The sequence below is a fragment of the Botryllus schlosseri genome, chromosome 10 (assembly GCF_051294905.1).
Source record: "Botryllus schlosseri isolate E-star chromosome 10, Bs_hap1, whole genome shotgun sequence".
Lineage (NCBI taxonomy): Eukaryota > Metazoa > Chordata > Ascidiacea > Stolidobranchia > Styelidae > Botryllus > Botryllus schlosseri.
In genome coordinates this window covers 17,685,972-17,702,328 of record NC_137245.1, presented here as the reverse complement: position 1 = coordinate 17,702,328, position 16,357 = coordinate 17,685,972, and the positions used below count along the sequence as shown (strand labels likewise).

At 41.7% G+C, this 16,357-nt stretch overlaps 2 protein-coding genes across 2 annotated transcripts in view; both read left to right on the top strand.

The window, feature by feature from the left end:
* The window catches only part of LOC145448519 (uncharacterized), a 58,922-nt gene that overhangs the window by 15,657 nt on the left and 26,908 nt on the right, over positions 1-16,357 (top strand). The window contains exons 18-20 of the mRNA XM_080326926.1: positions 804-971; positions 1,038-1,163; positions 2,993-3,130. Of these exons, the coding sequence (XP_080183052.1) occupies positions 804-971; positions 1,038-1,163; positions 2,993-3,130 (432 nt within the window). The remainder of the gene's footprint in view (positions 1-803; positions 972-1,037; positions 1,164-2,992; positions 3,131-16,357) is intronic.
* The window catches only part of LOC145448523 (sorting nexin-2-like), a 60,453-nt gene continuing 57,223 nt past the window's right edge, over positions 13,128-16,357 (top strand). Inside the window, exon 1 of the mRNA XM_080326929.1 lies at positions 13,128-13,137. The gene's annotated coding sequence lies outside the window, so the exon portion shown is untranslated. The remainder of the gene's footprint in view (positions 13,138-16,357) is intronic.

The window sequence follows — 16,357 nt, the reverse complement described above, 5'->3', positions numbered from 1 at the left end:
AAAGTCATTTTTGAAGACCCCTAATGAACAGGGGTGTACGAGTTTTGAGCAAACGTTAAAAGGGTGTACCACGTCGAAAAAGGTTGAAGAGCACTGATGTAGACAACATTGTCAGTATGAAGCGACATGGCGTGTCACCAGCAGTGTACGCACAACTTCAGTGTCACCAGCCAACAACTGCTGCTGTTGAATGTTCTTACTCCATTCTTGGCAAGCTACTTAGTAAGGAAAGACACTTCCTACCCGAGAATGTAGGAAAGCATCTTTCGTTGTACTACAAAAATTTTCAATTATTTCCACCATAATGCGTGATTTAACTACTGGAATCCTTCATAGGTCCAGATTTCGTTAAAATAATATTTTTTCATGTAAATATTTGTCAGTTTTCAAGTCAAAAAAGCTTTTTCAGGCCAACTACTTCGTAAGAACAGACACTTCCAACCAGTAATGAAGATAAGTAGTAGCCTACAGCTCTCACATCATGTGCGAAAACACCTAATTTTCCTACATGAGGTCAAAATTTTGTCAAACTCAAGTGTTTAAGGTAAAAAATGTCAAAATTTTGATTTTTTAGGTCACAATCTGTCGTTTTTAGGTAAAAAATCGCCCTAATGATGAGACCTTACGCAGTTTCAAGGATTCTATGCTATGAAGATAGATTCGAAACAGTAATTCCCTCCCATAAAGCAGTTATTTGTTGAAAGGGGTGTATGATTTTGGTACTTGAATACATCGAATCAATCGCGACGAGCCATAGTTATGTGCCTGCCAATGTAGCAATGCAACTGTCAAGTCTGTTCCAGGTGAAAACTATGGAGGAAAAGGCAGCATCGCAGAAGGCCTTGGAAACGAGTCTGCGTAACGACTTGGAGGCCGCCAAGAAAGAGAAACTGAAAGTCATCAAAGAATGCGAATCCAAATTCACGGAAAAAGAAAGGAAACGGAAGATGGAAGAGGAAGAAAAAATAAAGGTGTGTCAATTTGGAACTTAAGTTTGTTTTGATATGTGCTGAGATTTTGAAACTTTTGATCGTCAGATCTTCGAGAGCAAGATACGGAAGCTGGAGGCGGCTGCCGTCGGTGGCGCGGCGATAAAAGCAGGACGAAAGTCTGGTTCCGGTGATCCTAACGCGGACAAGAAGATACAACGACTAGAGGCGCAGGTACCCGTTTTGTGACTCCTTCCCAGTGTTGGTGCGTCGCGGAGTTGGCCCCAGAGGCGGTCAGGGTTGGCAGCGTTTGCACTCAAGAAGAAGTAGAAATGTGGACGTGAATTTCTACTCGATTACATCATAGTGTCCTATATGGTGTCGACACAGGCAAATCTCACGCCTCAGTGAAATTGTATCATGTCACAATTTCCATTTGGCTACAGATAATTTGACGGTCATTTTTGACCGGCTTGCCGAGCATTAAATTTGGTAAAACGGGTATCAATCGAAAGCTGACTCTGCACTGATTACGAAAATATAAATTTTATTCTGCTCGTTGCCCTAGAACTCCCACAATCAGCCTCGAATTTTTCATTGTTATGGAGATTGGCATTGGGACGCAACAATGCTGTCTGGCGAGACGAGAGAGAAGCTCAAGAGAAAAAGCGCCAGACAGCATTGTTCAGCATTGTTACGTCCCAATGCCAATCTCCATAACAATGAAAAATTCCAGGCTGATTGTGGGAGTTCTAGGGCCACGAGCGGAATAAAATTTATATTTTCGTAATCAGTGCAGAGTCAGCTTTCGATTGATACCCGTTTTACCAAATTTAATGCTCGGCAAGCCGGTCAAAAATGACCGTCAAATTGTCTGTAGCCAAATGGAAATTGTGACGTGATACAATTTCACTGAGGCGTGAGATTTGCCTGTGTCGACACCATATAGGACAATATGATTACACGTTGATGCAATTTTTGAGACATGTCAAAGTGGTGTCAAGAGGTAGACTTGGTCGAGGGGTCGCATACTCTTAGCATTTGATCGGACGTGGTTACTCTCGAAATTGAAAGATGTATATTTGCAAGTAACTTTAAATTACTAATGATTAGTGCAATTTTTTTATCTAAAAAACAGAAGGTTTTGACCTACTACGTTTTTTTACCATAAAAAACTTGATTTTTTTTTTACGCAATTTCGCCCTCATGTATGTAAATTAGGTGTTTCGTGCATAATGTTAGAATTGTACTACTAATCTTCATTTGTGGTTGGAACTGTCTGTTCTAGCGAGGTAGTTTGGCCTGAAAAAACTTTTTTGACTGACAAATTTTTACATGAACACAATGCGCAGACAATGGTCCGTCTACAGCGGTAGGCCTATAAAGTAAGCTGCAAGCTGTGAAATGTCAAATGACAAGTTCACTGACAGCGCAAACGTCTGCGACACAAACGAAATGCAGGTCGCAAAAAAAATTCCACTTTGTAAACAATCTTTTGTCCTGACGCTACAATTTTGCAAAAAATCTTGACTTTTTTTGACATGTCATAAAAATCGCCCTACTAATGATCCTACAAATACGTAGATTTTAGAATCTTATTAAATATATCCAGTTACGACAATACGTCGGCTATTTCACATGGTTGCCATCACTATTTTACTCGCAATTTTGATGCATACTTATCACAAAACTACTTTGTAACTTCCAGAACCCAAACGGTGAAACTTGGTAGTTCTAATTACAAACTCTTCGAGTAGAAATGGAAGAATTCCGAAAACATAATCAATTGAGTAGGTAGTCCAGGTAGGCAAAGCCTTGAGCACTCAAAAGAGTAGAAGTACTCCTGTACTGACAAACCCACCTTTGGAAATGGCTGGCCCGCGTTTCCAACTCATTGCCTCTGGTCAGTTGTATTCAGTTTTTGCCAAACAAGAATGGTTCTGATTTTGGCGCAATTGAACATTCGAGTGGTGACAAATGTTTTTGCAGCATTTTGAGGCCGTATTTTACCAGTATCGCATCGTCCAATTGAGTACGTGTACAAATGCGTTTGCCCTTTGCAGATGACTCAGATGAAACAGCAGAGGCTAGACGATCAAAACCGCATCAAGGAACTCGACCGTGAATTGAAGGAGAGTAGGGCTGCCGCCAAAGGGGCCCCTGTTGATAAGGATAAGAAGGCTGCTGATAAGAAGATGAAGGTGATTTTTTTGATAATGTTTACACCAGTTGATAAGCTATATACAATTTCCATATTGGTGTGCTTCACTTGTAAGGAGATGATAGGATAGGGTGAGGTGAGGTGTATAGTTGCAGAGTAAAGAAGTAAAGGAGGATAGGAGAGTAAAAGAGGATATTGTAGTTCCACACGGAGGTGTAGTCAGAATCAGTCAGAGTTTAGTAAGGGCTCTTGGTCTTTCAAACCACAAGTTTTCATGTCTTCCCACTCCACCTCTACCACGAAATTTGAAACTATTTGGACCTTTTCAGTATTGTGCTGTATCAATGCGAGGGATAACCTTCCGAGAATGGTGGTATGATGCTCAAGGTGGAACAAGGTCGCACCCTATTAATCATGGTGGATATTGTAGTTTCACGCCAGTGCGTAGTCTCAGTCAGGCTTTTGATATTTTTCGCTGGATTAATGCCGCGTCTTCGAGTTCCTGTTTGGAGGGGAATGGCACCCGCACTGTCATTTGAAACACGATTTCAAAGGATTTGTGTATATTAACCCCCAAAGCGACACACACAACACGTCAATGGATTGTCCATATAGGGCAGTGGTTCTCAACCGGGGGTCCGCGAAGCATTTTCAGGGGGTCTGCGAAACCTCTAAATTTGAAAAAATGAATAATAACCTAATTTGTATTTTTTTAATTAGAGAAAGCATGAGACAGTTTCGCTTCATAATTGTTAAAACCTCAGGACTCACATCATTAGAATAGTCGTCGAATATACAATCTCCTTCTGTGAAAACTCCCTTTGACAAATTTCTCCCAATGAGGGGATTGAAACCTCGTCACGAAATCCATTTTCTCCTGCGATATACAATACCACTATTGCAGAATAACTTCAAGATGAGATGCTAGATAGAAATGACTAGGCTGGACGTTATAAGTTCATTAAATATTCTGTTTCTCAATTTTGGTGTAATAGATGTTGCCATCATACCAAAATGTGTCACCGGAAGCGTCACGCTTATTACATTGGCCAGAACTTATCTTTATGGAAATATTTCGGCACTCGTTCAAATCAAATCAAAGGCGGGGATTTCCAAGACAATAAATACAGATGCAAAAGTCACTTCGAAATAATAGAAGTCTGCCCAATTTTTACACATAGTATGATGTTATTTTTACGAAAACTCATTTTGTGGCTGCTTCCCACAAGCCTATACAGCTAATATTTGCGCAAAATAGACGACGGTTGCATGATAATTGTGCTAATTTTGAAGGAATACTTGAGCGTCCAAAAGGGGTCCCAAATACAAAAAGGTTGAGAAACACTGATATAGGGGATGGAATCGTGATGCGGCACGTTCGCCAGTAGCGCTACAGCGCGCAAGGTATTTTTATTCAGCACAGTGTCTCGCACCATTTCTAACCCTACTGAGTGCTTTACGCGGGAATGCATTGAATTTTTATAACCCGCGTGCTGGCGCTCTACAGCATAAGGACGATTATCATGATTTATCACGACATTATACTTACTTGTAAGGCGATACTATGATTGATGCATATTTCTCGCCTGGATTCAAATATTTCTATCAATGCATCAAGTTACAGCCGACCTTGGCGCTACGTGCGGTTGAATGTAAGGCGTTGAAATATTATGCTCCGCCCTGACAAATACGTGACGAAGCAGCTATTTCTGCGCGTTTTGCGCGCAGTACATATTTTGGTGAAGCCCGTATTTAGTAAGTTTGTCCGTTTCCGGATCAAGCGCGTAGCCGAGACGGAGGCCAGTCATTATATTACTCACGACTGAAATAGGGTGATATTTCAAGCAAAATTCTAGATAATGATAAAATCTTCGACTGCTTAAGTTTTATCTCGTTTTTCTGTCCGTGTGTCATTCCGGCAGTCGCCTTCGCGCAGAGGTTGTTGCAATTCACGTAATTTTCATCGAACACCTTGGAATTACTGTTCAATTGTGCTATTTCATGAAAATCATATTGAACTGAACCCGAATATTGTCGGCGGACACTCGTCAGCGATAATAATCGTCGGCAAATACGGTAGAGAATTGAACAGAACATCGTATACCTACAAGCGTATCAATGATACACGATGTTCTTTCCAATTCTCTGCTAGTTGCCGATGATAGCCCCTGACGAGCGTCAGTCGAAAATATGCGGGTTCATTTCAATATGAATACGTATACTATTCAATTGTATGCTGTGCTGAAGTTCTGTATATCCAAGGGTCTCTTCGAATATTTCAGAAAAATGTTCACGGTGTATAATACCTTGGGAGATTGGTATGCGTTCGCACTGTCCCTAGTATTTCTCCATATGTTTTTCTCATTCGCGCCGAAAAGAGTATTTTCTGTAGTATTCACGCCGTTAGATGGGTGCTGCGCGGCTTAGTTGCACAAAGCGAAAGTTCCCCAGCACTTAGCAGTATTGACAGCCGCCATTTTCTTTCCCGCTATCTCTCTTATCTCACTGGAAAATAACTCGCAAATGCGATAACGGTAATCTGCCAATAGCCGTTCAATTTGCCCATCTACTTTTACGCTGTAATAATATCGAGCAATGACGTAACGCCGCAATTTACACGGGTGCCGGGCGATCAAAGGCAGTTCGCGCCGCCGATGTGACTCTCGATTACCGAGAATCGACGGCTGTGCCGAGCCGGGGTTGGCGCCGCCGTAGCCCGCTGACACTCGGCGTATTGAGAAGCTCTCGGAGGATATGGCGTTCGGATTTCGTCAAGTTTTATCGGCTTCTTTTTACTTCAAACTCTGCAGATCTAGGGCACGGTATGCGGACCCATTGTGTATACACGGTGTTGTGTCAGAGGTTTTCGGTAACACAGTACTTCTACAATTTCCTACTACTCCAAGGACTACACGAGTCGGTGTATATGCCGCAAAAATACCAAGGACAAAAATACAACGTCCTACTCCAATTCCTTGCGCTTCTGCTCGAACATATTTCAGGCTAAGCTACTTTTGGACAATTTGGATTTGAAAAGTTAGGATGTAGTTTTACCAGTGAAATTGTGGTGATAATCGCGTGAAATAACTGCGACTCGATGTATTTACGAAGATTGTAGCAAACTAGCTATCTTTGTGTTGTCGTTAGCCGTTTAGTTGCGCTAGTCAGAAGATACATCTTTCAGTTTCGAAAATAGTCTGCTCCGATTTGATGCTAAAAGTACGCGACCCTGGACCAAATCCACTTTTGGAAAATACTTGCTTCAAGGCTCCTTTTCATATCTTTCATCTTCTCCTCCGGTCTGAAGTATGATTTTGAAATGTGTTGGTTACTGCTGCCGCTACTTGCAAGAAGTATAATCAACGAAGGTGACATTTTCGATGCATTTTTCCCGCTGCGGAAGCCTTGTAGGCTCAATTGGTCGTACCTCATCATCCAAAACCAGCGGCACAAAGTAACGCGCCTCGGTGGAAATGCCATTCATGTGAAGTGTTTAATGACCGGCAGTATATTGTCACCAAGTGCAAGGTATATTAAGTATGATTGAAAAAATACTAAATCATCTTTATGTGATGTGGGAGTAGCATTATTTTCTCTGTGGCCGCATAAAAGGTGCACAATGTACATATCAGACATGGGGTGATTACTTCATGAACGTAATCGATTGCGATTACGATTACTTCTGAATCACGCGATTACGATTACGATTACGATTACAGCAAAATCGGGAAGTAGTCGATTACGATTACGATTACATTGGAAAAGTAATCACGATTACTCACGATTACATTTATTTTGCATCGTAGTAGTTATATTGGAAGATTACGCTGGAAAGACCCAATAATATAACAACTGTCTTTAAAAAAGATGGGACATGTCCTTGTTACGTCATAATGTACCCATTTTCCATTTTATAGAGGAAAGTTTATCGCACCCAATGATTTGCATTCTTGCCAGGTCCATCACTGCCGCACCCCCAATTCCCCAATAGGTTGGGAAGCGTGGTTGTAGGGGACTCAAAAGTATTTTGTAAACCAACATAAATTATAGCGTATTTTCGAGAGATTTCATTAACTTGGAATTTTCTCTTTGAGCTTTGCAATTTAAATGTCTCTAGATAGCTTGATTTCGAAATGCATACGTCTCCCCCTCAAGAAATAAAGCATGCATAATAGGGATTTAGGCGCCAGTCAATACCGCTCCTCGACACATCAAAAGACATATGCAGTTTCGGCCAACATAAGACTCCACGAAGTGTGCTATTAAAGAAAGACACTGGCCAAAACTTAGGGTATGTGTCCATTGTTAATAGCCGCGCTTGGTAGGCGTGACTAACAGTCCATTCCTTCCAATCCGAGCCCACGATGCAAATGCCACCCGGGCACCCACAGAGCATTAGAAATGACAATTTGTGTGTGCGTCTCACGCAATTTTTTTTTAGTCTGCTATTCGGGCCACTACTATCAATATCTTTCGGCTATATAACAGACCGGAAGTCATGAATTAACAACATACAATAAAGTAATTATTGCAAGATACTAGATGTTATAATTATGAATTACGCCCCCCCCCGCGCTCTTCTGGTAAATCTGACGACCATCGGGCGCTCAGATAGGTATAAAAATGCAATATAATGCAATTACCAATATTATTGACGAAATTAAGTCTTCAACTTCAAAATTGACTACCCTATAGGGGCCCAACACCAAAGTTTGGTTGGGGGAAGCTTTTGCTGTTTCGATCCTGATTCTAGCTACAACCCACGCTAACAAGGTATATAAGCCGATGGCGATGCCGGCAGGTCCAAATGTACGGTAAAGAATTGTGAAATAGCGATTGGCGCCCGTTTTGAGTAGAATAATATGAGAATAACAGAAAGTGAACGTAAAATTCTGCCTTCAACTTAATGCAGAGAATGTAATGCAAGCTGCCATTACGGGAAACGGCAAAACAACGGCCCAGTTATGATATATATCAGCAGCTGTAGATTTTAATGCTTCGTTGTGGAAACCGTAATGTTTTATTTGACGAGAACAAAATTTTAAACCTTTGTCTGCTGTACGTTCGTACCATATAGGTCTACTGCTCGCCAAGCAGCAACGGTGAAACTGCATTTAACTAATAGAATCAGAACTATTACAATATATAGTTTAACTAAGCATAACTAAAACCAAACATCAATACAAAAGTTGCTATTTTGACGTAGGCAGAGAGGTGATTATGATTAATTATCCTGATTCGAGGCAGTGGCGTCTGAAATGTATTGATAAACCGATATGCAGCACGGTGGGTTACTTGTTATTACTAGGGCTGGGCAAAATCGAGTACCTGAGTGATTCGATTCTGAATCACGTAATATGCTTCGAGTCGAGTCGAGTAATCGAGTATCACTCATTATGACGTCATACCATAATACAATACGTCAACGTGCAAATATGTATCTTTTATCCCACCACAAAGAATATAATGCCTGTTATCCTTCTCATAAATGATACTCTGGTATTTTTCGACCATACCGAATTCATTCCACTTGATGACAATGTTGTTGGATAATCATGATTTCGGAAATGTGCTACGTCCAGTAGCCTTCGTAGCTTTGTACTAGATGTTTCGCATGCTACGATACGGCTAATCAAGGTTTCAACGCTTCAACAGTGAAAATTAGTATCAAAACTATAATTCTCATTGATAAATTAACTTTCAGTGGCGAGAAGCGTATAATTTAGTACTCGAAAAAATCGTCTTTTACTACTCGACTCGAATCATTAAAATTAATACTCGATTCAGATTCGAGTACTCGAATCATTGTGCCCAGCCCTAGTTATTACAACCACACTAATGTACATCGAATATCTATTTACTATGTGTGGACACTGGACAGTGGCCACTTCCTACGCAAAGACGAGCAAAGCTAATAGGCTATCTCTGACGTAATAATGAGCAGTGGCATTTTAAAATCAGACGTTTGTGCTCTCAATAACTGGTATAATATCTCTTCCTTGTTCACGAGTGTTCAGTTTATGTCGCAGTCCTTGTACAAATAAAAAGTAATCGTTATTTCACAAAGAAATCGATTAAATATGGGAAGTAGTCGATTACGATTACGATTACTTCGGGATTTTTTCGAATGTAATCGATTGCGATTACGATTACTTGAAAATGCTGTAATCGTCGTAATCGATTACGATTACTAATCGCGATTACCCCATGTCTGGTACATATAGTTGAACTATCCATATCATCCATACTCTTATGATTTCATAACACCAAGCCATAGGGATGGCGTGAACCTCTTGAAGGTTCAGGTTCGTGTGAACGCGAACCTTTTTGAAAGGTTCTGTGTGCACGCGAACGTGACCGTCATGACGTCACGTGACGCCATAATGCTAATTCCAACCCTAAATTTCAGTGAAATGATAACCTATATTAATGTACACGATACCTAGCGACGACTCGGGCCACATAATGCCACAATGCTGAAGTACATATTGACGTTTTAAATGTCCTTAAATGCATCAACTGGGACAATCATATGATATTATAACCCCATACAATCAATATCTTCCGTCGCTCTGCCAACGATTTCGGTGAGGACTTGCAAGGGAATATACGCTGACGGCCAGACCGGGAAATGCATTCGGCGTCTGAGTATTGCTACGTTGATATTGAGCAGAGTGTAAAACGGGTTAACAAGTTATACAGCGGTTGCCAACACCCCAAACGCAAGGATTATGTTTTTGTGATACAATAAACATATGAAATCAAGATGACCCCGTACGCCTGCCAGATTTTTTACATCAGACAACTACATCATTTTCATTGACTGGTTGACTAATCAACGTTCGCATGTAGTGGGTTTCGCTCTTGATTGCATGAGTACAGGACAAGCTGACAGCAGAGAGTCACTAAATGTTCACAAAAGTTAAGCTTGATATTTCTAGCAAACTTTTGTAACAAAGCAAGGAAAATATCTGAAATTTTCAAGGTGCATGCGCGTTTAGTGTTGATTTTTTATACAGCCAGCGTCATGCATGTAGCCCGCAGTTGAAATGTAATAAATTTGAACTGAAGATGTTATCTATTGAAGTGAAAATTGTGATATATGAAAAAGGTTCACAGTGCAGAACCTACGAAGGTTCGTTTGTGAACGTGAACCTCTACATTTTTGAGGTTCACACACAGAACACGAACGTGAACCGCACCACACCGTCCTTACCAAGCCAAATACTAGATTCGGAACGCAGATACAATGCAATGTTTCGGCATCGGCATCTGTGGCACCCAGTGGCCTACACATATTTTCTCTCCTGCCGAATTCTCTTTCGCGCTTTTCCCGTAATCTATGGTGATATTTGCAAAGTTTTGCTCGGCATTGGTGCTAATCAAAACCTAGGCAACAAGGTATCGTCGTCAAGGCACATGCCCCGAGGTGAAGTCGCATGTCGAAATAACCGGTACCGGCGCGATTTGCGCATGATCGCTGCGCTGCGACCTTTCCGCATCGTAAGTGGAATGATATTCGGCCTTCACGACTCATTCCCGATTCCCGCACGAGCGGTAAATACGTGTGTATTTCCGTAAACAGAACGCACCCCCGCCCTATGATATTCCCCACGAGCGTTAATGTATTTGACGCGGTCTCATCCATTGGAACGGGTGTCAGAACAAAGTTCTGTATCGGGGAGTGTCGTTGACCTGATTTGCAACCTAAACGTTATGGTGGAAACGGGCGAAATACACGTTTAGTTCACCGTTAACACTGTGCGTATCAATGCCGTCTATATTCATAGTGACGAACGCAATGGCAGGCGCACTGCAATTCCGCCAACCATGCAAATCACTCGAATAAGCTGTGAAGTTAACGAACCTAGTATAGCCGCATTAATCTATTCTAAATGACTCCTGTTATATCACAAGAGTCTCGTGCCCTCGCGATCATCACACTTTGGTGCATCTATTTGTTAACTCATTCCAATTAATCCGCGAATAGCGTCGATTAGCATCGCCAACTTCACGTAATCGATTATTATCTTCTGTTGTCCCGCCAGGGGCTCCGTGCAAGTTCTAACAATCCTTGGATTACCTCACTGTAGCGATAAACAGTACCTGAAATCCTTGTATGGCACACGGTAAACGAAAATATCGCATTTCCATATTCTCACCATGGCGTCGGATACAGGTACACGGCATTTTCTGGTGCAGACTTTCGCATTCACATACCCGTTCCAAATTATGAAATCAAGTCAGATACACCAATAGGTATGGTTATATATCCCACGGGTGTAGTGTGGTGTACACTTAAACGCAACCCACTATACAACCCCGGGGTATATCTACATCAGAATTCGTGTATTTGACTCGTCTTCATCTACTGAATATTTTCTGAATATCCGGTGGAAGATAAATTATCGTTTCGTCCAATATGTCATGCTGATGACCATTTGATCATTTGCGATGGGCTTGTGGTTTCCCCAACTTACCATGCGTGCATACAGTTAAACCGGCAACGAATCAAATACATGATATTGTTTGATTTGCAGCTGTAGTGACCTGTCATGTTGTGCCTGGCCTTTTCTCTAGCAATCGCAGCGCTGGAATCGAGAATGGCACACTGCTCTGTGAGATGCCTTTCCGCTGTTTTCCATCCGATATTTTGTATTTGAAGAGGTGTAAGCCGGCTTTCTACCAGAATGTTACCCAAGTTACGGGCCCGTCTTGTTGGTAGAAGCGATCTTCTGTGCATATTGGCAACGACAGGATCTGATTCTCTGCTTTCAACCTTTACTATGGCGGTATCGAAATTTCGAATTTCTATTTTCTCAAACAGTTGTTGCTCCATGTGGACCATCATTTCTTTATCTTTTTTTTTTCAATTCGTTTGGACCATTCAATTTATACGGGTAGACAATACCTTTGTGACAGGATCACTGCGCTTTCAATACGAAACTATGTAAATCATGCTCGTACCAAATATCGTGAATGTTTTATCAGAGAGGCGATTTCAAGGAAGTGTTTTTCAGTTAGTTGTTAACACTTCTTCTAAACATATTTTCATTTTTACCATGTCGCCTCTATTATCGCCGCGTGACAGGTACTACCACATTTTCTCTAATCTAGTGCCTCTACCCGGAGCTATTTAGATCGGGAATCGGGTTTGCGGTTAAGCCAGCGGTAAAAGTCTCAACTGCATCTGATCGGCGAATCAGATTAGCGTGGAGATAAATGTTTGTTTATGCCGGATTCCACGCAGCCGCCCGAGACTTGATGATGTAATACCGAACGGGGTGCGTTATTGAAATCACAGATCCAAGCTTTACGCGTTTAACTAATCTTTCCTTAGATTGAAAGCGCAGAATAATGATTGGTCGCTGATATGAGGCAGTAAAAGACACCAGCGGTGTACTTTGGCATGCTGTTTTCATTCATTGATATTGGGACTAACCCAATAAAAACGAAACTCCCCATGCACCATGTCCGATAATGCAGTCACAATATATCTTGACGAGCGGTCGACGCAACAGGAATTTTGGAATTGTGGCTTCATCAACATTTTTTTTCTAACTTCATAAAAAAACGTAACTGCTCAAGTGCTCAATACTCACGTTGCGTGGAGTTTTATTTAAAGCAAAAACAAATTTAAAGCATAATTCTTGTTTGTTTGCTCTTGGACACTGTTGATTAGCTATGATAGCACAATAAACAGTCACTTTCTTGGAAGGCGGCAACGACAAATCCGACCAAAGAATATGTTTGACCTGGACTGCCTTAGCAGCCGTCAGAACATCCATTCGGATCAAGTGATGATGGCTAGCATGTTATAACTGCTGAACCGACGACATTGTCGAGGGTTCTTATCATTCCATATCATATACGTCGACTACGTTCAAGTTTCCCGATGGTTCATGCTACACGCTCTCTCTCGAAAACTGGACTGCGCCGTGATTGTACAAATTTTGAAAAATGAAACATCTTTGTTTGAAATTGCTTCTGTGTCATTGTTCACAACATGCAGTAAAACAAGGTGTCTTAAAACACCTGTTGTATTAAATACAACATTTGCGTGACCGAGAATGAAGTAACAATATATCTCGACGAGAGGTTGAGATTAATCAACGCATGCGTCGAAAAAGTTGGATGTTGCAAATGTCGCCTCATCGCGCTCGACTGTCGAGACGCCTCTTCTCGCTGGTGACGTTTATCGGCGGTGTGTGCTATTTACGGCTTCATCGAAAGGTCCGCAGGGTCTGTTTGCTGTGGTAGGCAAATGTTTTGTTAAGTTGCCTGACGAAGGATTGATGTTACATTACTGGTAATTTTGCCGGAAGACACATCATAGTGGCGGTATCAGATTGTGAATTGAGTTTTGTCTGGCTCAATTACTACGAATTCCTTGTTCGGGTATACTTCGATGCATGTCCATTGTCCACCTTGTAAGTGAGGATAATGTAGAATCTATAACATTCAACAGAGTACGCTGACCCGGCTTTTATTAATATCTATATGCTGTTTGTCTTCATTTTCGAAAATCGTGGCCTGTTTTGGAAAGTGGCATTTGGCAGATATGATAAAAGTTGCGACTGAAGTAAAAGTATCAACGTAAATTTCTACTCAAGGGCAAGCAGAGTACAAAATGTAACTAATTTCATAAAGTCGATTTCATCGATGGGTCGCATACTTTTAATAGGTAATCGGTGATGGCCACATTCTAAATGACAAGACCTATCTTCGATATCAACGAAAAATGACCAATGACAGTACAAGGGGGTGGAATTTTCGAAAATATATTCGGTTTCGATTGATTAGCCTAAGAACTTTCGACTTCAGTTCTAGCTGAACTGTTGAGGGGAAGTGAAAAATAACCAAGGAGCGCAAGTTCTTCGCGAATCCTACTTCGAGTGTCAGGTAAAAATAAAGGTACTTTGTTACTGACCACCTCTGGGCGTTAGTGACTGCTTCGTTCATCATCTCTGACTGCTGCATCTGTAACATTGCACACACATACACATCTTTCACAGCAAACACGAACTCGACGTGGTCGGCCTTGGGTGCGTTTTGCCGTCCGGATCGCGCGGTCGGCTCGACTAATCCGAACAATCTTAACGAGGGAATACCTTACGAATGGGAAACTGCATTATCACGCCGACGAAAGAACTATGTTAGAAATGCAACGGGGAAGATCATTGTCGCGACCTCGCGCCGATTCTCGGCGTACCCTTGCGCGTGCACGTTTCGGTGTCTAGATTACATCTTCGGGCGGGTTCGCGTAACTGAGTGACGGTCGCCGGATGGCACGTCACGGCACTTCTCTCGAAATTTTCGATCCCCTTTCAAATCGAGAAATTGCGCTTTTTCGCGGGAAGGTATAATCCGAGACGCTTCTATTAGCTCGCCTGACTTGTAGCTTTAAGGCATGGCGGAATGTTTTGCGCGCCTGCACTTTCACGCCAGATTTTGCACATCCGAAATAAGTAGCTATTAAGATAGGAGTTCTACGTTTTTCATCAGTACTAATAAATAGGCAGGTACAAAAATCTGAATAAATGCGGATTGGAACTGCGTTCCTCCATTCGTGAACATTGTTGACGACTTCTAGCGCCTGCATCGTTATTTGATTCCATATTATGTCTCTGGTACTGACAGTAAACTTGTTTGATGCGGGTGTGATCAGACTGTATAGTTGACCTTTCGTGTTATATCGATCATTCCTATATCCAATACCGAATACTTTAGCGTTTTGCTTCTGTATCATAATTATTGTTGGTGGTGTCATTTTATATTTCGATAATGAAAATAAGAACTCTCTCTCTGTTTCTCTCTCTCTCTCACACACACATACACACACGCACCATCTCTCTCAGCGCCGTCACCATTATGTCATGATTTTATGAGACATTTTACCCTTTGCTGTGTGGCGAATGGATTTTCGCGAGTCTTCTATTTATATAGGCCTGTGACGATGATTCCGAAACTGCTGATATAATGCGATGGTTATCGGATTATATAGGTTGGTTATCTTTATGTTTTGTTGTCGCTGATAACCATGTTAACCGACTGTGCATCGTTGACTTGGGAAGATTGTTCCTCTTGGTAAATGAATTGAGTGACCCCCCACCATTCTCGTTTTCAATCCTAAAATGGCGTAATGGAAAAGGTCTATAGCAAACGGAATACGACCTAAATGAAACATATGTGTTGGGTGGATGTAGGGGTTATTTATTTACCATCAAAACTTCGTGACTTCTTGCGTTCCGGGTACCCGTGTGGTCATAATTGGCGTATTCTTAGAGTCATTGGAACAATATGCAAGCGACGGTTCCTAGCACCCCATTATTACGTCACCATCAAGCAGTGTGCAGGAATACTATATCTTCATCACCCGAATCGGGTGCTCTATGTAATTGTCGAACGAATAGCTGGCTGTTCTCGAAACGGATACACTTGAGCGGAATTGACTCATCACCCCGAAAACGGATGTTTGATTTTATGTTTCCTCTTGATATCATCAAAAATCTTATCGCAACTTATCTTTCGCTTTCCAGTCACACTGCGCGTATAACGTTACCTTATCTCTTGCTAAAAATATCGCTATGTCAGGCATTTCGATCGCACGGCGCGGTGGGACGAATATTTCGCTGACGCGATGTGGAACCGATGATTTGCATGCGATGGATGAAGCAGCCAAGGAGATTAGAATATTTCCGCTTACCGTGTCCATGCAGATAATGATCTGAGACCCGTGCAGTGGGGAGAAATTACGCACAATCTGGATGTAAATATACTTCGATCGATCGACTTATCGATTTAAAATTATACAAAAGGTTACTTCCTCTTTGCTCAGGACTTCTTCGTTACCTCAAAACGATGATTTCCTTTTCATCTTCTGTAAATGGGGGAGTGCAGGACTCTGGCCGATATGAGTGACTGTAGGCTACATGTGTCATTGCACCCTTGTCAACTGGAAATATGTCACAGGGCGGTGGCATTTGGAGGTGTATATTCTGACGCAGCTGTACCGTCGTGGCCACGGTACCAATATAAACCGTGGCGTTGGTATTTCTGAATCTTCAGAGAAATATAGTTGACTTAAAGAGGCGTAACGTAGGCTGGTACGACGTAGTTGAATGCTGATAAAACGTGGCCCATAAAACACTCGTGATGCTACCATATGCGCCGGTTGTTAGCAGTATAATAAATTCTTATGTCAAAAGCTTTAAAACACCTTCTTCAGACTGACATTAACGTGGAACGTGACATGGAACACCGTACC